This window comes from Peromyscus eremicus, chromosome 12 (assembly GCF_949786415.1).
Source record: "Peromyscus eremicus chromosome 12, PerEre_H2_v1, whole genome shotgun sequence".
Classification (NCBI taxonomy): Eukaryota; Metazoa; Chordata; class Mammalia; order Rodentia; family Cricetidae; genus Peromyscus; species Peromyscus eremicus.
The window spans coordinates 76,276,050-76,303,085 of record NC_081428.1 but is presented as its reverse complement, the minus strand read 5'-3'; the positions used below and the strand labels follow the sequence as shown (position 1 = coordinate 76,303,085).

At 41.1% G+C, this 27,036-nt stretch overlaps 1 protein-coding gene across 1 annotated transcript in view; it reads left to right on the top strand.

Annotated features, from left to right (window-relative positions):
• Spidr (scaffold protein involved in DNA repair) overlaps positions 1-27,036 on the top strand; it is a 300,139-nt gene that overhangs the window by 238,023 nt on the left and 35,080 nt on the right. Inside the window, exon 11 of the mRNA XM_059276854.1 lies at positions 18,975-19,115. Within this exon, the coding sequence (XP_059132837.1) occupies positions 18,975-19,115 (141 nt within the window). The remainder of the gene's footprint in view (positions 1-18,974; positions 19,116-27,036) is intronic.

Here is a 27,036-nt window from a genome sequence, read left to right as displayed (position 1 = left end):
GCCAGAACTTGAAGATGAAATCATGCAGGAATATTACTTGCTGGCTCGCTCTTAGGCTCATGCTTAACTGGCTTTCTCATAGAGCCCAACACTACCTGCCCAAAGATGGTACCACTGACAGTGGGCTGGGCTCTTGTATATCAGTTAGCAGTCAAGATAACCCCCAAGGAACATACTCCTCTACATGTACTGAAGAGACATTGATCCACTGCAAACAGTGGGGCCTTGAGTCTAAGCTTCATTCTCTTTCAGAATGTTGGCTAAGAGAGCATGTGATAACTATTCTTGGCCACTGTGCCATTTGGTAGCCAGAGGGAAAACATGGTAAACTATATCTTCCCTGTGATATTTCAAAAGTGCATGTCCCATAGTTGATCTATATTTTATTCTTTACTCTGTTGCCCTATGTGACTTAATGAATAATGGTCCTGAGAAAGAAGGTACAGATGACTACTCATTTGGGGTAGCTTGGGGAATAAGTGAAAGAGAACAAACCACAGTCTACCTACCATTGCTGATGCATTGTGAATAATAAACTATACTAGAGCAGATCCTTCCATCCCTCTTTTTTTTTCCACTAAAACAAAAAAGCCATTTTGAAATCAAAGAAAAGCAAGAATTGTTTATACAATAGCAGTTAAAAAAACAAACAAACCGTGAGAGACATGTAGCAAGGTTAACAGCAGCCTGGACTATATGAGACTCAGATTTTAAAACGGTCAAATTTTTGAACAAACATTTCTCCGAAGAAAATGCACAAATGGCAGTAAGCACACGGTGATCACCAGCAGCCATGAAGAAATACAAATCTAAACTGTAACGAAGTAGCACTTCTGCTCGGATGGTAAAATGGTGCTGCCACTTGGAAAATAGTCTAGCATAACCTCAGAATATTAAACAGCTACCTTATAGCAGTGTAGCTAGTCTTTCTCGCCAGCCAGCTCCTGTATCATGACACAGAGACTTCTTACTAATTACGAAAGCTTGGCCAATAGCTTAGACTTGTTTCTAACCAGCTCTTATAACTTAAATTAACCCATATCTTTTAATCTACGTTCTTTTATGTGGCTTGTTTACCTTTACTTTATAATGCCCATGCTGCTTGCTCTTGAGTCCTGGCATCTCCTCGAGACTCAACCCTTCTTCCCAGCATCCTGGGTTCCTGAAAATCCTGCCTAGCTATTGGCTGTTTAGTTTTTTATTAAACCAAACAGAATGACATATCTTCACAGTGTACAAAAAGATTATTCCATAACAGCAGGGTAATTTCAGCCTCAGTTTGTGCCCATGAGACTTGACAGAAGTCTGTATAACTGCTTAGACTTTCATGGTAGAATTACTCTTAGTTCATAGAAACAACCCCAAATGTTCATCAGCTGATGGACAAGTTTTAAAATGTAATATATACATGTAATAGAACATCATTCAGCAAAAAGGGTAAGCATAGAAATATTATAGTATATGCAACATACTCTATACCAGTGGTTCTCAGTCTGTGGGTCTTGCCCTCTTTAAGGTCGCTTATCAGATATCCTGCATATCAGATATTTACATTATGATTTTAATAGTAGCAAAATTACAGTTATGATGTAGCAATGAAAATAATTTTATGGTTAGAGGTCACCACAACATGAGGAATGGTATTAAACAGTCACAGCATTAGGAAGGTTGAGAACCACTGCTCTATACACTACTAATATTTGCTTCTACCTCAGTAAAACTGTTAATAAAGATAACATAGTAGTTTATGTTACCAAGGAATTATACTGAGGGAAATAAATCCAATTCGAAAGATTATATCCTGGGCGATTCTATTTATATGACATTTTTGAAATGATACATTTTTAATAAGGACAGACTAGTAATTTCCAGATGTCAGAAACGACAAAGGTGGGAGGAAGTTGGTGATCAGGGGACCATTGAAAACCAAACATAGTATCATGTGCCTGTAATCCCAGCACTCAAGAGGCTAATGCTGGGAGGTCATGAGTTCAGAGCCAATCTAAGTTACATACTTTAAAAAAAAAAATGGTGGTATTGAAGTGGAGTGGAGGTGTAGCTCAGTGATAGAACACTTGCTGACATGAACAAAGACCTGGGTTTGATCCCCAGTACTTCATAAAACTAGTCATTGTACTAAACACCTATAATTCTAGTACTCAGACAGTAGAAAAAGAATCAGAAATCCAAAGTCATCCTTGACTACATACATTGAGGCTTGAACTACATGAGACTTGTTTCCTGTACCCCATCCCCCTACCCCCACCCAAAATATAGAACCCTTTTGGTTTCTGAAGCAGCAGAGACAAAAGTCTGACATTCAGCAGACAGTACTGTTTATTGAAGCACACAGCATGGGGTGGCCTCTCTCAGAATAGAAATTGAGGGGTCTAGGGGGTAGAACTGGCTGTGACCCTTCATAGATGTGGGGTGAGGGGCTTGGGAATGAGGAGATTTGCTGCTGTCTGAAACTGTTCTGCATTCTCTCCTTCCTGTAATTTTCTGCCCGAGTCTGGGAAGCCTGATAACATGAGCAAGGTCAACCATAATCTCATAGGAGCTGCTGAGTATTGTGACAGTGGTGGTGGACATGGATCCTACACGGCATTAAAACCATACTAAGTACCCATTTAGCAAGGGTCGACTATTATTTGCTCCTGTCCAGTGATACTGGAAAGTTCATACCAAGCATGGTGGCACAGGCCTGTAATGCCAGCAGCACTTGGGAAGCTGAAATGAAGGAATTGCTTCAAGTTTGAGGCAAGCCTGGGATACATAGGGAGACTCTATTTCAGTACAAAAACATTTTAAGAAAGAGAGAAGAAAGCTTGTGTCACAGTTTTAGCAGAAAAAAAAATACGATCTTTAAATGACTAAGAAACATTTCTGTACAGCAAAAACCATGTTGTTAATATCTCTTCATGTTAAAAAGATAAACAGCAGGATTAACTGTTTACTTTGAGATCTCATGCCTGGTTGTTTTTGAGAAAAGGGGAACGCAGTGTCCTGTGTCTTGTTCCCAGCTGTGGGGAAGCAGCCCTCCTCCTGTCTTCTGGGGAGCTCCTCTGTTCAGGGCCAAGCCTCTCAAGCCTCTCCTGCTCCCATGCCCCTCTCTTTGTCTCTTGCTTTTACTTTTATACTTCATACTTCAGGTTTTTCTCCCTTTTTCTTGAGTTGATGCTTGTAAGAGATTATGAAGTAGAGAATAAGATCTTGTTGATCTTGGGGACTGCTGCCTCTGACAGTGACCTAGAATAGAACAGCCAGCCTGACTAGATTCCCGGAATTCCTGGTGGACTGCTAAGAACTGCTCCGATCTCAGTGTAAACACCCACATGGTCACTTAATCTTCCTTCTTGGCACATGTGCATGTGCTGACACACACGTCCACAGTTTCCCTTGCTCCCTCTCTGTGGAGCAGTGAAATCACACCGCTGAATCAAGGAAAGGGAAGTTATATCGTGTGGAAGGAAGGGGGCACTGAAATTCTCAGAGAAATTATTATACCGTGTAAACCTCTTTCTACAAATCGTTTTCTTTCTTTGTCATTTATTATAATATAGTTTTAGTTTTTTATAATTTATAATTTTTGAACCATTCTCCAATGAAGCTGATAAAGGCAGGAAATAAAAACTTTTCAGGATTGTGTGCTTGATTTGCACACATTAGGTCCTGACTTCAGTGCATGTAAATGCGTGTGCACACACACATACACACACACACACACACACACACACACACACACACACACACACACAGAAGGGGAACCTTTTTCTAAGGCAAATACTATGTAATTTAGAGCTTCATGCTTCCAGCATGTAAGACCTTTTTTGTGTTGCTGGAAAGGGTAATGTGGTTTCATAAACAGCTTCTGCTTTCCTTTGTTGTTGTTTGTTTATTTTTTGAGACAGGGTCTCACTGTGTATCACAGAGTAGCTTTGAACTTGCTGTATACAGCACCAGATGGCCTCAAATTATGGTCTGTCTGCCTTGGTACTGGGGTTACAGCCTGTGCCATTATATTCACTACTGTGAATATGCCTCCTGATTGATGTGGTTCTTCCTAGATGGAGCTGAGTGATTGGCTGGGACAGGGGCAAATGTAGGTACTGCATTTCAAGTTACCTATTGTTGTATCCTTAACAAAACCTTACCTTACAAATAGAACTACACTGAGGGATGAGATCACTGCCATAAGACCCAGCATCACAGGTCGGTTTCCCATGTGAGGCACATGTCTGGACAGGGAAACTTTATGCTACTTTCATACCTCTCTCATTGCTTTCACATAAAGATTACACCTATAAAGACAAATACATGAATATGACTAGCAATTCAGGTTTTCCAAATGGGTGACAGAAACTAAAATTTTGAGTTTGGAAAAGGTATAGGAACTAAAGTCACCTGAATTGCATGGGAGTGAGGACACTTGCAAAGTTGGGGAGTCTTGTTCATCAGCCACAGAACTCAATGAAGTCTCCTCTCCAGGCCTTGCAAGCTGCTCTGAACCACATGATAACAGCCAGAGAAATGGGAAACTGGTTAAGGGGGTTTGTTTTACACCTTAGTACTTAAAGAGAGGAATTCACTTATTAGAATGTTATTCCAAGCACAGAATGGTGAATTGTATCATGGAATGAATCTAGTTCTGGGGCTCTCTTATTCTAACCACTAACATCTTACTGCCTCCCTGTGAGACATTTTTGTCTTGGTAATCTAAAATAATCTCCTAAAGATCGTATCCCTCTCACCTAAGTCACAAGGTACCCACAAACAGTGCTGAGAGATCTCTTGATGTGAGTCAGTGTGTGTGTTTTAACTTACCCAGTGGCAGGGCAGCTAAAGAATGAATCTCATTCTACTTCCCAAAGTGGAAGATTATTTTTTTGAACACTGCATCACACTAATTCATAACATAACTTTTTTTTCTTTGGTTTTTTCCAAGACAGAGTTTCTCTGTGTAGTTTTGGTGACTGTCTTAGATCTCGCTCTATAGACCAGGCTGGCTTTGAACTCACAGAGATCCGCCTGACTCTGCTTCCCAAGTGCTGGGATTAAAGGTGTGCGCCACTGCCACCCAGCTCATAGAATATCTTTAAAAGGTCAAATTTCCTTACACACACTTCTCATGGCTTGGTTGTGCTATTCTCCAATGTCTCAGAACTTTCTGAAGATGATACTACACTTACTTGCTGTCTTCCAGGACACAGCCACACAATGTACAGCATCTCCTATGAATGCAGGTGGTGTGTCTGAGCTGCAGCCTGCTATAAAACCATATGTGTATATATAGACATACTTGAACTAAAATCATTCAAGCTCCTTGTCTGTGAAGGGAATCTACACCCATAGGTTATCCTGGTCAGATAAGTGTGAACAGCAAGCTGGTACTCTTGCCCATCTGTGCTGTGTTCCCTCTGCCACCTTGTTAGTTTGGGGTTTGGTTTTGAGACAGGGTGTCGTGGTAATTCCTCACCATCCAGAGTAACAAGCATAAACCATTGTGCCTGCATTGAGCAGTTTGAATTTCCAGGTTCATGATAGCAAATTAAGCAGTCCCTGCCCTCTCGGCTCTATGGGGAGAGACCTGACACAGGCAAGTCAGGCAGTTAGACTGTGAGAATAGTTGGGATGTACTGAACAGAATGCTGTTATAGCCAGCACTGGGTGGGATGCTGTTCTTGCCACTTTATTCATGAATGGTTTTAAAATGAAATAGTCTTCTATTAGTGGGGGTCCTCTAACTAACAGAACAAACATATAGAATGAATGTATATTAAAAGGGGATTTCTTAGACCTGCTCACAGGATGTGGTCTAAGTGAATGGCTTTCTCATTATGGAAGCACAAGGCTGTCATAGCAGTCCAATATGGTGCTGGAGTCCTGGAGGATTGCTGTAGAGCTGTTGTTCTTCAGTCTACATTAGACTCATGAAAAAGTTAGTTCTAATATTGGTGGAGAAATGCTGCAGCAACCTGATAGAGGGTATTGGCGAGAGAGTGAAAGCAAGCAAGCAAAAGACAAAGTTTCCTTATTCTGTGTCATTTTCTGTATGCTGCCACCAGAAGGTGTGGCCCAGATTTAGGGCGTGTCTTTGTGATTCAAATAATCTGATTAAGAAAATCCTTCGAAGGAGTGCCCAGCAGTTTGGTTCCAGTTAATTCAAATTATAAAGAAGTTGACAACCAAGATTAGCCATCCCAAGTCCATCCCTTATCAGTTTGACATGCAATCACATTTCCGTCTGTCATGCTTAATTTCCAAATGAAACAATAACCAAGTCATAATCTTACCTAGCAGGATTTAACTGTCCCATGTACAGCCACAAATACATTATATATTTGAAAATAGGTGACAGTGTTGCTTGAGGAATGCTTTCAGTGTCTCATAACTTAAATTTGTATAGATTTATAACAGTTAACTAATGGTATTTTCTCAGTCACTATGTTACATTACATTGTGACCTCTTCTGGCACCCAGATACACCTGGCACACACAAACACACCCATGTAGATAAAATTAAAATGTTCACACTTAAAAAAAAAAGAAGAAGAAGAAGATTGAAATTAATGAGCCTTCCTTTTTCTAAAAGGAAAAGAAACCGGGTAGTGGTGGCACACGCCTTTAATCCCAGCACTTGGGAGGCAGAGGCAGGCAGGTCTCTATGTGTTCAAGGCCTGCCTGGGCTACAGAGCGAGATCCAGGAAAGGCGCAAAGCTACACTGAGAAACACTGTCTCAAAAAAAAACAAAACAAAACAGTAAATTAGGTGTAAAACTTTGTATTTACTAAGATAGGATAGATAATGCATTATGTTCTCTGAATATGCTAACTACAAATGGACAGAATATTGTAAATGTAATTCTTGCTTGATAACTGTCTTTGTTGTGTATCATTTTAGTATGTTAAAGTTAAAATCTTTTTTTTTTTTAGACAAAAAGGGGGAAATGTTGGGGGATATTATTTTAAGATGTGTTATTTTTGTTTATGTTTAATTTGTTTAACTCTGTGAAGGTGTGTTACTTTGCCTGTCTAAAACACCTGACAGTCTAATAAAGAGCAGAATGGCCAATAGCAAGTCAGGAGAGAGGATAGGTGGGGCTGGCAGGCAGAGAGAAGAAATAAGAGGAGAAATCTGGGAGAAAGAGCAAGAGAACAAGGAGAGGAGGATGCCAGGGGCCAGCCACACAGCCACACAACCATCCACAGAGTAAGAGTGAAAGTAAGATATACAGAAGTAAGAGAAAGGTAAAAGCCCAGAGGCAAAGGTAGACAGGATAATTCAAAGTTAAGAAAAGCTGTCAAGAAACAAGCTAAGCCAAGGCCAGGCATTTATAATTAAGAATAAGCTTCTGTGTGTGATTTATTTGGGAACTGGGTGGCAGGCCCCCCAAAAGAGCCAAAAAAGTAAGAAAACAACCAACTACATTTTGGCGCCCAATGTGGGGCTAACATAAAAGAAGAAGAACATCAACAGTATATAAAACTTTTGACAGTTTGTGGAAAAACTAAGGAAAGTAATGATGATGGTTGGTTGTTCTTGGCATCTTTGGATAAGTTGACAAAGGTTAAGAATGAGCTTCATGACAAAATTAACCAACTTCTAGCACCTCAGAATACAGTGAAGGACAACAATGAACTCAGCAATAAAATTGATCAGTTCTAGATGTGCAAAAAAAAAAGGAAAAGAATAGAATAAATTTGCTTTAGAAATGGAAGAAATATAAATATGAGTAGAAATTAATGGCATAAGCAAACAGAGAAAGCAAAAAAGTTGATTCTGTGAAATCATTGATAAGAACCTTAAAGTGAGGTAGATAGAGATGCCTTGAAAGCCTGTTTAGCTGAGTTCCAACTGCAGAACCCACATGATGATAAGAGAAGCTACTCCACTAACTTGTGCCCTGACCTCTTTACACACAACATGGCAAAATCCCCCAACCCCCATTGTGTGTATACATACATTAAAAATAAGTAAATAATTAATTTTAAAAGAATCGTAAGATTAAATTAATAAAAGATTAAAATAGTAAGAAAGAATGGAGTTATCAGTCCCTTCAGAGACTATAAATAGAATGGAAAAACCACAACAAAAATATATGTTACCGAAATGTCTCATGGAGGTGAAGGTTCTGTGTAGGCACCAGCTCAACTTGTCCATGTTCAGTGAATAGTGTGGGTTTGTCTTCAGCAATGGGGTCTTGCTATCAGTTTGTGAAGAGCAACCTATTGGCAACAACAACAACAACAAAAAAAAAACAAAGTTTTTTGTTTTTTTAAGTAGGAATCTCCTGGTAGATCTATTGTTAGCTTTTTGAGGCACCTCCACACTAATTTCCATAGTGACTACCAGTTTGCTCTCCCACAGTCAGTGAATAAATGTTCCCTTTTTTCTACATCCATGCTAGCATCTGTCTTCTTAATTTCTTTCTTTCTTTCTTTTTTTTAATTTTTTTTAATCCTGACAATTTTGCCAGGTGTGGGGATGTAAAATCACAAAGTGGTTTTAATTTTTGTTTTCCTGGTAACTAATGGTGTGGAACATTTAAAAAAAAAATGTTTCTCAGCGATTTGTATTCTATCTTTCAAGATATGTTTCCATATATACTTTTCTGTTGTGATAAAATACCATAACCAAAAAGCAGCTTAGGAATGAAAGGATCTGCTTTGGCTTAGATTTCCAAAGGGATAGAGACCATCACAGTGTGGTAGGAGGCATGGCAACATGAGGGAAGTATGGTGGCAAAAGCAGGAAGCTGATGATGTATTCCTCCACACACTCGAAGTGGAGTGAAGCTATAAACTCTCAAACTTAGCCCCTAGTGACTACTTCCTCTAACAAGGCTCTATCTCCTGAAGGTTCTCTCAACTCTACAGACATGCCCCCAACTGGGGACCGAGTGTTTAAATATATGAGCCTATGGGAGACATTCTCATTCTGACCTGTAGCTTGAGTCTTCCTGCCTGGCCCACAGTCAGGGCAAATCTCTCTCACCTGCCAGTCCCACAGCCGCTCAGACCCAACCAAGTAAACACAGAGACTTACATTGGTTACAAACTGTATGGCCGTGGCAGGCTTCTTGTTAACTGTTCTCACAGCTTAAATTAATCCATTTCTATAAGTCTGTACCTTGCCACGTGGCTTGTGGCTTACCAGCATCTTCACATGCAGTTTGTCATCGTGGCGGCTGGCAGTGTCTCTCTTACTCAGCCTTCTACTTCCCAGCTTTATTCTCCTCCTTGTCCCGCCTATACTTCCTGCCTGGCCACTGGCCAATCAGTGATTTATTTATTGACCAATCAGAGCAACACATTTGCCATACAGAACATCCCACAGCACTGACCACCACAGTTGTCTACTGGAGCTAGATGATGAGAGCATATTGGTGAAGACATCACTGTTATGGTACAGCACGTGCAGGAGGCTTTGGTAGGTAGAGCTAAGGTGCCTCACGGTAGGTGAAAGACAGAGATGCCATGCAGACAGCGCTGAGTGAAGAGTTTTATTTGGTGAGGGAAGAGAGAGGGAGGGGGTGCACACCTAGTGGAGGAAAAGATGGAGAGAGGAGAAGGAGCAGAGTTAAAAAGAGGCTTTTACATCAGGACGCAGGGCAGCGCCAAGGGGTGGGATTTCAAGGGGCAGATCAGAATATTAACAATCACAACACAGAAAAATCAACTGGAGCAGAGCCCGCAGCTTCTTCTCTGCTGAGTAGCTTTCACAGAAGGCTTCATGTGGGATGATGGGGAGAAAAGGTGTCAATGATCTTGCCCAGTGGTGGCCCTCGGATGCTATAGTTCCCTGTTGGGAAGAATGTGCCAGTGCTGGTGCAGGAGTGCCACTGGAGCAGCAGTGGCATGGCCCTAAGGGGCAGCTGTCTTCTGAATGTTTGTTTTGTACCCATAGAATAATGATTTCAATGTTAGTTGGAGAAGCAGTAGACATTGGTTAATACAGAAACTCATGCCTGATCAAAGTCCTGAGAATACGTCAATGCTGATTGTTCTTCTCAGAACAGGCCATCTTTATTATCTGTCTTCCCACCCTCAAAACTCAGAAAATATATACAAAGAGAGGGAGAAGGAATGTAAAAGCTAGAGGACAGGGAAGAATGCTATTAGGCTGGTGAGCTTTGTGTCAACTTGACACAAGTCATTTGGTAAGCGGGACTCTCAATTAAGAAAAAGCTTCCATCAGATTTGCCTGTATAAAAGTCTGTAGGGCATTTTCTTAATCGGTGATTGATGTGGGATGGCCCAGCCCATTGTGGGTGGTGCCACCCCTGGGCAGGTGGTCTTGGATCACATAACAAAGAAGGCTGAGCAAGCCAGTGATCAGTGTTCCTCCACAGCCTCAACTTCAGCTCCTGCCTCCAATTACTGCCATGAGTTCCCTCACCGATGAACTACAAGCTATACAATGAAATAAGCTGTTTCCTTCCCAAGTTTATTTTGGTCAGTGTGTGTGTGTGTGTTTTATCACAGCAATAGCATCAGGGTTTGACAACTGTAAAATGCTGTCTTCTGGACATGATATAGTGGCTGTTCTCAGGAACTCACAGTATCTGTGAGTTACTTGCACAAAATTGAGCCTAGCAATGGTCCAGTATGGATAAAGGAGGGGCTCATGAGGACCCACCCCTGGCTGAGAAGCTGTAGGCACTTAATGACTGTTAGAGGAAGAAGAGTCACTTTTCTTAGGTGGTGTAGCTACTGGTAAGTTACCCATCCTCCAGTAAATAAGCCCCAACCTGTGCTCATGAAACAACTTTACTTAAATTTGGTGGGTTATTTAAACAAAGTAATGACACATGGGGTAGTGGTAGGAGATCAAGAGTTCAAGGTTATCTTCAGCTGTACAAGAAGTTCAAGGCCAGCCTAAGCTACTTGAGATCCTGTTGTCAGCATAAAAACCTTACAGCTCTCATCTTTTTGTTTTGTTTTGTTTGTTTTTTGTTTTGTTTTCCAAGACAGGGTTTTTCTACGTCCTGGCTTTCCTGGAACTCATTCTATAGACCAGACTGGACTTGACCTCCGAGATATGCTTGCCTCTGCCTCCTGAGTGCTGGGACTAAAGGTGTACACCACCACCACCCAGCCACAGCTCTTATGTTAAAAGGAGTAAGAGATAGTTTATTCCACTAGAGCCATTATGAGTGACTGTGGCCCGGAACACAGATGTACGTTACCCTAAATTCCATGTTCTAAGTGGAAGCAGTTTCATTAAGTTTTTATAGTTTTATGGAACAGAGAAAGTCATAAATCAAGGCAAGCTTAAAATATATTGGTGGGTACATCAGAGAAGTGGGTACAGTAAGATGGATGGAAAGGCCTAAGATGATGACATCCATAGCTCTTGGGATGGTGGAAACTAGTGTTCTGCTAAAGCTAGTAGCTCCTAAGAGCTTTTTATTACTTATTGTCATGAGGTGTTAGTTCAGATACAGAGTGTATAGGGGCAAGGCATGGATGTTCCAGAAGGCTAATACTACCCAAGGTAAAGTAATTAGCTTCTATATCTGTAAAGTCCCAATCTCCACAGCACTGAGATTCCAATCAGTCCATCAGTCTCTGCAGTCAGACTCCTTCCAGTAGTTTTTTGTTCACACTGTTACAAAGCAAAATAAACAGAATTGGAAGTGAAGAAGCAAAATGGGCATTATGAGATGATTCCATGATTACAAACAAGGAAAATTAGTGAGGGTGACAGAAGTCAGTATACAGTTTAACTGTATTTTTTATATACCAGCAATATCTGACAAAATGATCATTTAGTACAGTACGTAAATCCATAGAAAATATAGCAGTTGACCCAATATATATAGTAAGTCTGCACGAATGTTTTAAGAAAAAATTCTTTTTAAACTTTGATATCAAATGTGTGCACCTAAGAAAGATTTGTGTGCCATGTAGGTCACTTTGACCCTTGTCTCAACTCTCTGCATTAGTTTTCTAGTATTTCCATGTAAAAATGAGTAAATGCCACTGTACAATTTTAGCTTCTTTGTCAAAAATCAAGTGTTCATAGGTATGTGGATACATATCGGGGTCTTCGATTTGATGCCATTGATCCACATGTCTGTTTTTATGCCAATAACCAAGCTCTATAGTAGAGCTTGAAGTCAGGGGTGGTGATGCCTCTGGAAGTTTCTTAGGAAAAAAGAAAGCATCTTCAACAAATGGTAGTGGCATAACTGAATGTCAATATGCAGAAGATTGCAAATAGATCCATATCTATCACCATGCACAAAACTCAAGTCCAAGTGGATCAAAGACCTAAACATAAATCCAGTCACACTAACCTGATAGAAGAGAAAGTGGAAGTTGCCTTGAATGCATTGGCACAGGAGACCACTTCCTGAATATAACACCAGTAGCACAGACATTGAGATCAACAATTAATAAATGGGACCTCCTGAAACTGAAAAGCTTTTATAGGGCAAAGGACACAGTCAATAGACAAAATGACACCCTACAGAATGGGAAAAGATCTTCACCAACCCCACATCTGACAGAGGACTGATCAACCAAATATATAAACAACTCAAGAAATTAGACATCAAAATACCAAATAATCCAATTAAAAAATGGGGTACAGTTCTAAACAGAGACTTCTCAACACAGGAATCTCAAATGGCTGAAAGACATTTAAGAAACTGCCCAACATCCTTAGTCATCAGAGAAATGTAAATCAGAACAACGCTGAGATACCACCTTACACCTGTCAGAATGGCTAAGATCAAAAACACTGAAGAGAGCTTATGTTGGAGAGGATGTGGAGCAAGGGGAACACTCCTCCACTGTTGGTGGGAATGCAAACTTGTACAGCCATTTTGGAAATCAGTATGGCAGTTTCTCAGAAAATTAAGAATTAATCTACCTTAAGACCCAGCAATACCACTCTTGAGCATATACCCCAAAAATGCTCAATCATACCACAAGGATACTTGCTCAGCTATGTTCATAGAAGTATTATTCATATTAGCCAGAACCTGGAAACAATATAGATGCCCCTGAACCAAAGAATGGATGAAGAAATGTGATACATTTACACAGTAGAGTATTACTCAGTGGTGAAAAAAAAAATAATGACATCATGAAATTTGCAGGCAAATGGATGGAACTAGAAAAATATCATCCAGAGTGAGATAACTCAGACCCAGAAAGACAAGCATGGTATGTACTCACTCATAAGTGGATACTAGATGTAAAGCAAAGGATAATCAGACTACAACCCACAGCTCCAGAGAAGCTAGGTAACAAGGAGAAGGGTGTGGTGATATTATGTTCCCCAAAATATTGTGCACCCTAATAAACTTAACTGGGGTCAGAGAACAGAACAGCCACTAGATATAGAGGCCAGAAAATAGTGGCACACATGCCTTTAATCCTAGCATTCCAGAGGCAGAGATCTACCTGGATCTCTGTGAGTTCAAGGCCACACTGGAAACAGTCAGATGTGGTAACAAAAGCCTTTAATCCCAGGAAGTGATGGCAGAAAGCAGAAAGGTATATAAGACGTGAAAACCAGGAACTAGGCTGGTTAAGCTTTTAGGCTTTTGAGCAGCACAGTTCAGCTGAGAGGCATCCAGTCTGAGGAAACAGGATCACCTGAGGAATTGGTGAGGTGAGGAAGCTGTGGCTTGTTCTGCTTCTCTGATCTTCCAGTATTCACCCCAATAGCAGGCCCTGGGTTTGTTTTTATTAATAAGTCCTTTAAAGATTCATATTTCATCTGACTCAGGGATTGCCCTGGGAAGGGGAAATAGATGAGATCTCCTGGGTTAACTGGGAGTGGGGGAGGGGATAGGGGATGGGTACATCAGGATTGAGTTGGGGGAGGGATAGAGAGGGAGAACAACAAAAGAGATATCTTGATAGAGGGGCCGTTATGGGGTTAGGGAGAAACCTGGTGCCAAGGAAAATCCCAGGAATCCAAGGATGACCCCAGCTTAGACTCCTAGCAATAGTAGAGAGGGTACGGGAACTGGCCTCTGGCTTTCTCCTGTAATCATTTCGGTGACCACCCTAATTGTCATCATAGAACCTTCATCCAGTAACTAACTGATGGAAGCAGATGGAGAGATCCATAGCCAAGCACTGGGCCAAGATCTGGGAGTCTTGTTGAAGAGAGGGAGGAAAGATTATAGGAGCCAGGTGTGTTAAGATCATGAAGGGGAAACCCACAGAGGCAAATGACCTGAGCTCATGGGAGCTCATGGACTCTATACTGACAGCTAGGGAGCCTGCATGGGACTAACCTAGGCTCTTTGCATGTGAGTGACAGTTGTGTAGCTTGGTCTCTTTGTGGGGCCCCTAGCAACAGGATCAGGATCTGTCCCTGGTGCATTAGCTGACTTTTTGGAATCTGTTTTCTATGGTGGGATGCCTTGCTCAGCCCCTAATACAGTGGGGAGGAGCTTGGTCCTGCCTCAACTTGATATGCCATGCTTTGTTGACTCCTGTAGGAGGCCTTACCCTTTCTGAGGAGTAGATGGGGGAGGGGTATGGTAGAAAGGAGGTGAGTGGGAGGAATAGGAGGGGGAGGGAACTGTGGTTGGTTTGTAAAATAAATTTTAAAAGTTTAATAAAAAATGAGTAAATTCAAGCTCATATAGATAAGTAATTTTTGCAAGGTTCTAAATTTCTGACAGGATGCTGCTTTGCTGGGAAGCCATTTGGGTTCCATTCAGTATTTCTAGTGGCTTAAGAAAATCAAGTGGATCGTGGAATTTTTCTGCAGAGACTTGCACCAGCACTGATTTTAGGAAATAGTGTTTCACCAAGCAGGAAACATTGACAAGTAGATGGAATTCACTGTATGCTTCTGTGAGCTAACTGGTTTTGTGGAAACCTACTTCAGGCATGAGTCAGCAAGTCACTAGCCACTGCTGTCTGTGTAGAACATAGAGAGCATATCCAGCCAGCATGAACCCAGGGCAGTAACTCAAGGCAGGAACCTGGAGGCAGAGGCCGTGAAGCAGCAACACTTAATGGCTTGCTCAGCCTGCGCTCTTACATGATTCAGGTCTACTTCCCCTAGAGCAAAATAACAAACAAAAGTAGCATCCAGCTCCCTTGGCTATTTGAGATAAAGCAATAGTCAAACAAACCAGGAAATAGTAGTGTCAGTTCCCCGCCTCTCCCTTCTTAATACAGCCAAGAGAGAAAAGAACTTTATACTGGGTTTCATAGAGATTGTACCCTAACTTTTAAAACAGTGACATTAGCAGGCCTAGTGCCATCATTTGCAGAGGACCACTCTGACTCTTACCATGTTGGTTAAGCAGCGCTCGTGGCTGTCCGCCGCCCATGGCGGCCATGCCGACAGGGGAGAGTGCTGGATGTATCGCTGGCCATAGTTACCTTTCTAGAGCTTTATTGGGAGAGAGAGGGAGAGGGAGAGAGTGCGGAAAAAGAGAACACAGAGAGGGCCCGCCCGCTTTTTAGGCTGGGACACTGTTGCAGGCTAGTGACATAATTAAGGACATAATCCTTACAATCATCCTGTAAGAAAGCCTAGGGCCTTCTCAGGAAATGCATCCTGGCCACAGACCTTCCTCCACCCCACCCCCACTCCCACCCCCATGGTTCTGCCTAGATTTACCTCTTTAGAGGAGGCATGTAAATGGCTGATGTAAAAGTATATGCACTCATTCGTACCCTCACAGGGTGCTGAAAACAACAGAAAGAAAGGGGCGGAGAAAGCATGATTGGACTTTAAACAAAAAACTAGAACTAATTGAGATAGACATCTCAATGGACCAAAATGTTTAAGAGCACAGAGAATTAGCAACTTCATGAATGATTTCCAACATGTCTCCATCTACTTCTCTCTAGGAATCTGCAAAATGAGCATTCCTGAGTTCAGAAAGTATTTAAGAGGGAAAGACAGCCTCACACACACATATAGAATACTAATGCTTAAAATTTCACATACACACACACACATACTACCATATGGGATCAGTGAGGTGGCTCCATCGGTAAAGGCCTTGCTGAACAAGCTTAATGGCTGAGTTAAATCCCCAGAACCTACATAAAAGTGGAAGGACAGAAACGACTCCACCAAGTTTTCCTCTGATCCCACATGCACACTGTGGTACATGTGCATACACGCACTAATAGATAAAATTGAAAAAACAGGAAGGAAATGTATATACTGTGGGAAATAAGTCCCATGTAGCAAAGCAGCAAAATGAACCCCCAGATTTTGTGACAGGATGATTGGCACTGTCCTGAGTACAGTCATTGACAGATGTGCACGGTATCAGAGGCACTGTCTCGAGTACAATCATTGACAGATGTGCATGGTACTAGAGGCACTGTCCCGAGTACGGTCATTGACAGATGTGCACGGTATCAGAGAGGGCTCCAGGGGAGCTACTTCAGGACTGGACTAGTAGGGTGCACCAGCTTAAGGAAGAGCTGGTAACTGTAGAGGTTTGATGTAGAATTTGTGATAAGGATATAGAAAATTAATTTTAAAAAATATAAGAAGGCAAGAGATATAGCTCAGTGGCAAGAGCTAGCAGGTGCAAGGCCCTAGGTTCAGTTCCGACTATCACAATAAATAAACAAACAAACTGTAAGTAAATATAGTAGAAAAATATGGTTTTATTATGGAATACTGTTATTTCTCTAACATTCATCGATTTTCACATTTGTTCTTTTCAAGTAGATCATAATGTTATTTTCTTTCTAATTATAATTTCCTGTTTGACTTGTGGATTTAAAAGGATGTTATAGTTTCCAAAAGCAGTTGGGCATTGTGACTCATACCTGTAATCCCAAGTCTTGGGAAATAGACAGAGGAGAATCTTTAATTCAATCCAGCGTGTACTCTATGGAATAGACGGGTATATATATGTAAATAAATAATATAACAAAATATATTAATTATTATAATATGTAAATAACAAATATAATTGTCAAAGCTAGACATGGTAGTCTGTACCTGTAATTCCAGACTTTGAGCGGTGGAAGCAGGAGGATCTGGATTTCACTGACTACACAGTGATTTTGAGACCAGCATAGGCAGAGTAAGGCCCTCACTCATTGGTAAGATTGCTCAGTAGGTAAAGACACTTGCATACACAAGCCTAGTAACCTGTGTTCAACCCATGTAAAGGTGGAAGAGAGAACTGACTTCACAAAGTTGGACCATGGCAGGATTGCTGCTACACACACACACACTCATACAGCAATAATGATCATAATAACTACTTTTCAAATAAGTAAAATGTGTAAATGTAAGAAGATTTTCAAAATGTTTATTACTTGCTTGGTTTCTGATTGAATTATATCAGAGACAGGTTGTTGCCTATATGAATTCATTTGAAACTCACTGAGTCTTGCTTTAAAGCTAGGTTTTAATTAAATCTTCATGCCTAACAAAGCACTTTTTTAGCTGTGGATAGTTTTCAGATGTTCACCCAGCAAATCAGACTTATTGGGCATATAAAAAGTTTTTTAAATTGTTGCTTTATCTTCTCTTGACCTATCAGTAATTGGAAGAAGTATGTTAAAATAATTGTGGATTTGCTAATATCTCTCTGACTTTTTATAGTTTACATTTTATATATTCTGAGGCTATTAAGAGTATAAAATTAAACATCATCCTGACAATTAAACATTTTGATTGGTATTCAAGAGTTTTCCACTCTTAATAATGGACTCTTTAGGGGGCTGGAGAGATGGCTCAGCAGTTAAGAGCACTGCCTGCTCTTCCAGAGGGTTCAATTCCCAGCACCCACATGGCAGCTCACAGCTGTCTGTAACTCCAGTTCCAGGGGACCTGACACTCACATAGATACACATGCAGGCAAAACACCAGTGCACGTAAAATAAAAATAAATAGATAATAAAAAATAATGTTCACTCTCTTGAGTTTTCTTTTTTGTTTTTCCTTTTGAGACAAGGTCTCAAGTAGCTAAAGCTGGCCTAGAACTCCTGATCCTCCTACCTCCCAAGTGCTGGAATTTTTTAAACAACATCTCACTCTGTAGTACAGGCTGGCCTCTAACTTCTAACCTAGCTTTGAACCTTCTGATGTTAGAATTACAGATATGAGCTACCACTGAAATTATTCTTGTTAAACTGGCAAATTTAAATAATCTGCATTCCAGTAAACAGTGTTCCTCAATGGCCTCTGCTTCAGTTCCTACCTCCAGGCTCCTGTCTTGAGTTCGTGCCCTGACTTCTTTCCATGGTACACTATGATCTGGAAGTGTAAGATGAAATAAAACCTTTCCTCTCCAAGTTGCATTTGGCCATGATGTGTTTTATCACAACAGTAGAAACCCTATCTAAGACAGTGATTTTTATCTTTTGGGAATGGACATGTCTGTGGTTTTTGTACCTTCTCAGTGAAAGCTCTATCGTTCTCAGAATTGTGCACTGGAGCTTTTAGGTTTTGAGCATCCACTCTGGGGAGAGAATAGAAGCAGGGAAAGAGCACCCTTTGTTTCTAGGCAGCAGTGATGCATTTAGTTTGAGAGTATAGTCATCTTTATTAGTTTTCAACCACAACGGCTAAGGGTTGCACGCTGAAAGATAATTTTGTCTCCTGTGTTTTGTGGCTAGTAATCTAAATACTTGCATGTACAAAATCAAAACAAGGTTCAGCAGGATGGTTCAGCAGGCAAAGGCACCTGCTGCAGAGCCTGACAATTTGAGTTCAGTCTTCAGGACTAAAATGGTGAAGGAGAGAACTGCATCCCACAAGTTGTCTTCTGACCTCCATGCATATACTGTAGCATGCAAATGCCCATAATGTATGTGCAGGTGTGCACTCGCATGCGCGCGCGTAACACACAAACACACACACACACACACACACACACACACACACACACACACACGAAATGCACTTGAATCTAACTTCACTTGCCCTTATTCATCATTAGGAAGGTGACTGCAGTGGAGTTTCAGGGATCTTCTTGATCCTCTTACTTATATCCTGTTCTTTACAGGTCCTGCCTTCTAGTGCAGGATGCCTGCGGGATGTTCGGTGAAATATACTTGGACGGCACCCTCTGGAAGAACATACAGTTAGAAGGGAGGTCCTGCCGTATGGTGGGAATGAAGGTTCTACAGAAGGCCACAAGAGGAAGGTGAGGACATGCTGGAAGGTTATCTGCTTTGTATAGTAACAAATAAAAGGCAAACTTTTTTATGCTTTTATCTCATTTGTATTTAAGACAATAAGCCAGGACTACCCCATACTTGAACTAATAAAGTAAAACTGGAGTTTGAAAAGCTAGTCAGTGGTGGCTCAGGCCTTCAATCCCAGCACTTGGGAGGCAGAGGCAAGTGGATCTCTGTGATTTGGAGCCCAGCCTGGTCTACAGAGCAAGTTCCAGGACAGCCAGAGCTACATAGAGAAACCCTGTCTCGAAAAACCAAAAAGAAAAAAGACTGGCAGTTGAGTGCAATATCTCTAGAGAAATGTAATTGACAGTCAAAATAATTAAACACCTTTACTGATTAGTATTTTATTGAAATTAAGAGAAAATAGATAAGAACAGTATGTCTTCTAGATATGTGTATGCTAAGTAAAGTCTCTGGTAAAGAAATTAATTGTTGTTAACATTTATATAAGTCCCCTCTTTTCTAGAAATTAATACATTTTGGTAATAGTATTATTTTTGCCTCTTTGAATACTATTTCAAGTTAAGATAGCTTAAGGATAGCAAAATTTGTAGCAATAACTGTTGAGTATGAGTTTTTAACCCTCCAGTGTAACCAGAGACTAGTGCAGAGGGAGCCTCCTGTCATCAGTTCCCCCCGCCTCACCTGCCAGCTAACTGACCAGAACAGAACGGTCAGCATCTTGGAACTAGCTGGTGAAATCTGACCATTTAAGTCATAATAAAGGGAAATGGAGGGGACACTTTTAAATGTTGTGTGTGTGTGTGTTACTTCCTGAACTTGTAACTAAAGATTTGTTTTCTGCAGTTCTTCTAAACTATGACTGTAAAAAAAAAAAAAAAAAAAAAAAAAACTATGTATAATAAGTAGGGCATGTAAATGAAAGTCTAACCCCCCCCCATCCCCCCCACTCCGGAGCTGAGGACCAAACCCAGGACCTTGCACTTGCTAGGCAAACACTCTACCACTGAGCTAAATCCCCAACCCCTGAAAGTCCAACTTAATGAAAAGACATTTTATAAGATTTGAACAAAACTTTTTTTTCCCCTGAGACAGGGTCTCACTGTGTAGCCCTGGCTGACCCAGAACTACATATGTAGACCAGGCTAGCAAAATTCACAGAGATCCACCTGCCTCTGCTTCTTGAGTGTTTAAATAAGCAAAACTGTAAATTTTCAAGTATTAATGCTTCTTCCCAGCACTTGTGAGGTGGTGACAGGAAGATCAGAAGATTAAGGCCATCATTAATCATCCGTTACATGGTTAGTTTGAGTCCAGCATAGGCTACATGAGATCCTTTGTCTCTTAAAGAAAACAAAAATTCTTAGTGCTATCATAAGCAGACTTGTTCTGTGCCAAGTGTTGTGGCACCTTATCCTGAACAGTTGTGGATAGTGAGAGATGTAGCCATGCATAGACCTGGCCAAACCATGGTTCTTGCTTCACCAGTAATCATTTCAATCTGTAAATTAAAATGAAGGCATTTTTCTTTGTTAAGTATTTTTAATTTATTCTTTGACAAGCTCATAAATGTGTACAGTGTATTTTGGTCATCATGTTCACCCTCTGACCCCACCTCCTGTGCCCTGTATTCTGCCTTCCTACCTTGATAACTCCCCTCCCCACCTCTTCTTTTGTAAACACGGATTCTAGTAAATTTATTGTGACTTGATCTTGTTCAGGCCTATACAGACAGCCACAGCTGCTGTAAGTTCAGAGTGGTAACAGCCACACCATGTCCAGAAGACAGCATTTCCCAGCACTCTTAGGTTCTTTCTGTCTCATCTTCCATGAATGTTGGTGGGGTGATGTAAAGTTCCATCTAGAGCTGAGCACCCAACAGTCACGTGTTCTTATCACTCTGACCAGTTGCATGTGTCTGCCTTCATTTCTGCACACTGCAGAAAGAAGCTTCCCTTAGCCGGGTTGGCAGTTATCTATCTACAGGGTGGACATATGTGTGTTTAGAAGGCAGCTTGATAACATCTGCTTACAAAATGAAAGCAGTAGGATCCTTGGCAAGGTTTGCAGCACCAGGCATGGATTTCTTCTATGGAGTAAGCCTCAAATCCAATCAGAATACAATTTTTGTCAAAGTTGCGGTTACTATTGGTGTGATGAAATGCCACATCCAAGAGCATGGTGGGGAGGAAAGGGTTTATTTCACATACAGGTCTGTATAATATTTTGTCATCCAAAGCAGTGAGGGCAAGAACTCAAGAAGGGCAGGAACCTGGAGGCAGAAGCTGATGCAGAGGCCATGGAGGGGTACTGCTTACTGACTTGCTCCCCATGACTTGCTCAGCCAACTTTATTTTAGAACCCAGTACAGGCATCCCAGGAACAGTACCACACACAATGGGCCGGCACTACTCCATCAATCACTAATTAACAAAATGCCCTACAGGCTTGCCTGCAGCCCTATCATGATATTTTGTGTGTGCTCTAACAAATAAAGCTTGCCTGGAGATCAGAGTGTGGAGCTAATCACTAGAGACCAGGCAGTGGTGGCACACACCTTTAATCCCAGCCCTTGGGATCTCGTGCCTTTGATCCCAGTACTTGGGAGGCACATACCTTTAATTCCAGCACTTGGGAGGAGGAAACAGGAAGTAATATGACTAGGTGGAGAAAGGAAGTGATAAGGCAGGATGGAAACAGGAGCTTGATTCTTTCAGTCTGAGGATTCCCTAGATGTAAGAAGTCTTTCTAGTGTCTGGCTGCTCTGTTTCCCTGATCTTTCAGCTTTCACCCTGATATCTGACTCTGGGTTATTATTATTAAGACCAATTAGAATTTGAGCTACAAGACTTTATAGAAGTCTTTTTTTTTTAAGATTTATTTTATTATTTGATTGTTATGAGTATGTTTGCCTGCATGGACCTGTATGCACCATGTGCCTAAGGATGTCAGAAGCGGGCATCAGATTCCCTGGAACTGGAGTTACAGACAGTTTGTGAGCTGCCATGTAGGTACTGAGAATCAAACCTCAGTCCTCTGCAAGAGTATCAAGTACTCTTAACCACTGAGCCAACTCTCCAACCCTGGAAGCATTTTCTTAATTGAGGTTCCTCCTTTCAGATGACTTCAGCCTGTGTCAAGATGACATAAAACTGTCTAGAACAGCTGGTTACCTCTGTAAGATTTGTGTTATCATTTCAACAATGCACAGTAGGAAGAAGAAAATTTAAAGAAGTGTCCTAGGATATAATTAAATACCATAAACAATGAATTTGGGGTTCTCAAACTCATTGTTACCTTTCTTCAAGTCACATGTTACTCTCTCATATTGGTATTTATTTAATTTTAGTAACATCTGTGTTTCTACTATCATTGGTAAGCCTGTTACATTCTGAATCATTTGTTGATAGCATCTTCTCTGCTTTGCATAATGACCACCCAGTGTGGCCATTCTAAATCATGAACATTCATAAGCGTTTCTCCTGACAGGCGTAGTCTGTCCTGTCAGCCCTTTCTATAGCACCTTTCAGATGAACGACAGCCCTGCCTGAGAGTTATGTACCTGGAAGACGTGTTTTCCATAAACAGATCTGCTGTCAGATAAACTCGGAGCAGATACAGAATATTTTCTGTTGCTTGTATGTGTCTTAATGACAAATACTTCCATTTTTATATTCCTGTATTATAATGGAATTATGTTATATGGTTTTAGGGGCAAAGTGAAGATTTGCCCAGGTATTGGAAAGCATACTAAACATTAGAAAGCTTTATTGGGCATATGAACCCCCCATCCCTACTAAATCCATACTTACCCCATCCTAACCCTCGATTCAGTCCTTATTAGAATATTCTTTATAACACTTTGCACCTCAGAAGACTCTGAAAACAGAGTTGGGATAGTCAGACATCTACAGTTAGGTTCACTCCAGCAAGGCTGCTCTGGTAAAACTGCCTCATGGCTCAGTCTTGGCACTTAATGGCTCATGATAGTCCAGAGAGCTGCTCAGGCTAGAGACTATAGGAACACTATATGGAAATTCTGGTGCAGATAGGCATAGACAGGCCTGGGACCTGGGATCTGTGGCTCTGTAGAACTGATGGTCTTCCAGCATCATGTTATACATGCACTTAATATTTAATCTAGTTCTTACGTGTTACTCTGGGAGACTCATTGCCATCTATAGCATTTCCAAAGAAAGTAGACTTTCTGTAGGAAGTGCCCCAGTGATCCAGATAACACATTTGCCAGTAAACTTCCCAAGGCCTCACATATGCTTGGTGAGTGCTTTCTACCTCAAGCTCACCTTACCAAAACAATGTTTGAATCCTTTTCCATATTTAATTTGCTGGCGAAATATTTGATGCTTCTTGGAATTAGGATAATTTCTTTATTTTATGCATTTCACTTTACTTCAGCATGCAGCCATCCAAATAAATATTTGGAGTATCTTTTTGTTCTTTTGGAAGCTGTGTTTCTTCAAAACAAATTACTAAATACTTTTGGAATGTTGGATGTTATAATTGCCTATTAGTGACATCATCCACTGTCGGTCATCCACCCATAGCCCAGAAAACAAGGTAGTCGTCTTTTTATGCCCTGGTTGTGTCTGTTAGCAACTCTCCTAACCATTAACAGAATGGTGACTTCCAACAATGTAGGTCAACATGATTACATGTCCAGCTATAACATAGAAAACGCTGTTACAGTTGGAAGGCAGTTGAATAACTAAGCTAAGACTTAGATCTTCTCCAGCAGATTTTGTCTGTCCACAGTTTTAGTGACAGAACACCAGTCATCCCTCGTTACTGCATACCTATCCCAGGAGACCTATATGCTGCCGCATTTGATTAAGGAGCACCCCATGGCTGTTTCCTTGGTCCAAAGGTTTGCAGAAAGACAACCAGAATTGGTTTTGGGTGTTCTCTGACTTTCTCTTTTTTTATTTAAGTGTCTATATTGACTGGTCAGAGTAAGATGAGTTAGATAACCTCCATTTAAGTGTAGAAAATTGTACAGTGTTCAAAACCATCCTGGTAAGGTATGCACTCACTGGTTGGCTGCAGCCCTACCTTTGCTTCCCCTCTGAATAAAAATAAATATCTTAATGTTATAATAATTCGATTTTATTTTTTAATTCATTTTTAGGTTATTTCAATATTTTATTCAAATTTTTATTCAATATTCAAATATTTTATTCAATATTTATTGTAGTAATTATAATTTATTATTACACATAACTTGTATTTAGCTTTCTGTCTTTTTTAAAGTAAATGTCAGTTAGTGCTTTGATCTTGGGTCATAGCTCAGTGGGAGATCATTTGCTTAGCATGTCCAAGATCCTAGTTTCAGTTCCCAGTACTGTAGTAAATAAATACTTAGAAACTAGATGTACTGGCTCACAGCAGTGGGAAGACTGAGGTAGGAGGATCATTGTGAATTTGAGACTAGCCTGGGCTATACGATGAGTTCCAGGTCATTCTGGGCTAAAGTGCCCCATGCCTTTAAAAACAAAGACTTGATGGTTGCTCAAGTCTTGTTTATTTTTCTTTGGGAGTCTTGATCTTTATATTTTTTCTTCATTTTAAAATTTTTCATTTAATTATTTAGTGTGTGTGTGTGTGTGTGTGTGTGTGTGTGTGTGTGTATGCTTCTAATTTGCAATCCTCCTATCTCAGACTCTTGAGCGCTAAGATTGCAGGTATGTGCCACCACACCCAACCCATATATAAATATCTTTTTTTAGAGTCAGAGGCTCAATGGTAAAGCACTTACTAGCATTTGAGAAGTCGTAGGTTTGATCCTCAGCACAGGATTTTCTTTTATGTGTGTGTGTTGGGGGCGGTGGGGGGGCACGGGTGGCTCTTCAAAGCTGAGCCTGATCCCAACACATGATTTGGAAGCAAGAGGATCAGTGAGTTCAAGGCCAACCTTAGCTACAAGAGACCCCGTTTCTAAAACAATACAGCTTTTATATTGTATTATACAACTAAAAAGTGGAAAAACTGGAGTGAAAGCTGCTTTCAAATAACTCCAAGAAAATTCTACTTCTTTTTTGACTGTAATTTTCTTCTTGAATTTCATACATGTATAAAAGCAATATGATTGTATCTACCCACATTCTCCCCATATGTATTCCCTGACATTTCTCCCTGTTAACCAAATGTCCTTTTATTTCCTGATCACCCACAATGTCTAGTTAATATTACCAGGATGTATACTAGTTTGGAGCTGTCCACTGGCGCAGGAGAAACCATCTAATGAGAACACCCTTAAAAAGAATAGTCTCCCTCCAGCAGCTCTTGAGTAAGAGGTGGGGCCTAGAGAGCACCTCCCACATCTTGCCAGAATTCTGGCTGGCTTGATCTTGTACAAGTCTTGTGCAGGTAGCTATAACTGAGTACTATTGCCTTGTTATATTCAGAGGACAGTATTTCACAATACTCATCCTCCAACTCATATAGTCCTTCTACCTTCTCTTTGGAGATTTTATTGCAGCCTGAAGCACAGCTTGATTACAGTGGAATGCTTTGAGCTTGAGGTGGGTGGGCAAGTCTAGCACAAGTGCTTGACCTTAAGTAAGCTGTAACTATTTTCCTCTACCTGATGGAAGGAAATAGATAAGCTTTAAGAGTCTTCATTAGAAGTCTCAGCTTTACACAGGGACAAATAGCCAAACGAACGGAAACACATGAACTATGAACCAATGGCTGAGGGGTCACCAACTGGATCAGGCCCTCTGAGTGGGTGAGACAGTTGATTGGCCTGATCTGTTTGGGAGGCATACAGGCAGTGGGACCGGGTCCTGGGCTCATTGCATGAGTCGGCTGTTTGAAACCTGGGGCCTATGCAGGGTCGCTTGGCTTGGCCTGGGAGGAGGGGACTGGTCCTACCTGGACTGAGTCTACCAGGTTGATCTCAGTCTGCGGGGAAGGCTTTGCCCTGGAGGAGATGGGAATGGGGGGCGGGCTGGGGGGGGAAGGTGAGGGGGGCGGGAGGGAGGAGAACAAGGGAATCCGTGGCTGATATGTAGAACTGAATTGTATTGCAAAATAAAAATTTAAAAAAAAAAAAAGAAGAAGTCTCAGCTTTAGACTGGGCACCAGGAACAGATGGAGCAGAGGTTGAATATTGATGTATGTAGGTCTAGAAATATACCTCAGAGGTAGATCATTTGCTCAACAAAACACCCTGGGTTCCATCCCTAGGACAAAAAAGAAAAAGAATTGTATGTGAATACAAGTCGCTTGGTAAATGTGCATTATTATTTTCCTCTTCATTATTTTATACATAAAACAAAAATTTTTAGGGCTTTTTTTAACTAAGAAATTTTATTATTCATTTTACATACCAAACATAGATCCCTCTCTTCCCTCCTCTCAGCCCTCCAGCCTTCCCCCACCTCACCCCCCATTTCCTCCAACAAGAAGGTAAGACCTTGAATGGGGAGTCAACAGAGCCTGGTACATTCAGTAGAGGCAGGTCCAAGCCCCTCCCCCTGCACCAAGGCTGTGTGACATGTCCCACCATAGATAGTAGACTCCAAAAAGCCAGCTCATGTACCAGGGATGGATTCTGATCCTACTGCCAGGGGGCCCCTTAAGCAAATCAAGTTAAACAACTGTCTCGCTTATGCAGAGGGCCTAGTCCAGTCCCGTTGAGGCTCCACAGGTGTTGGTCTAAATTTCATGAGTGACCACTAGTTTGGTTTGGTTGTCTCTGTAGGTTTCCCCATCATGATCTTGATGCCCCTTGCTCATAGAATCACCCTTCTCTCTCTTTGACTGGACTCCAGGAGCTCGGCTTGGTGTTTGGCTATGGATCTCTGCATCTGCTTCCATCAGTTACTGGAGAAAGGCTCTATGATGACAGAATATTCACCAATCTGATTACTAGGATAAGCCAGTTCAGGCACTTTCCCCACT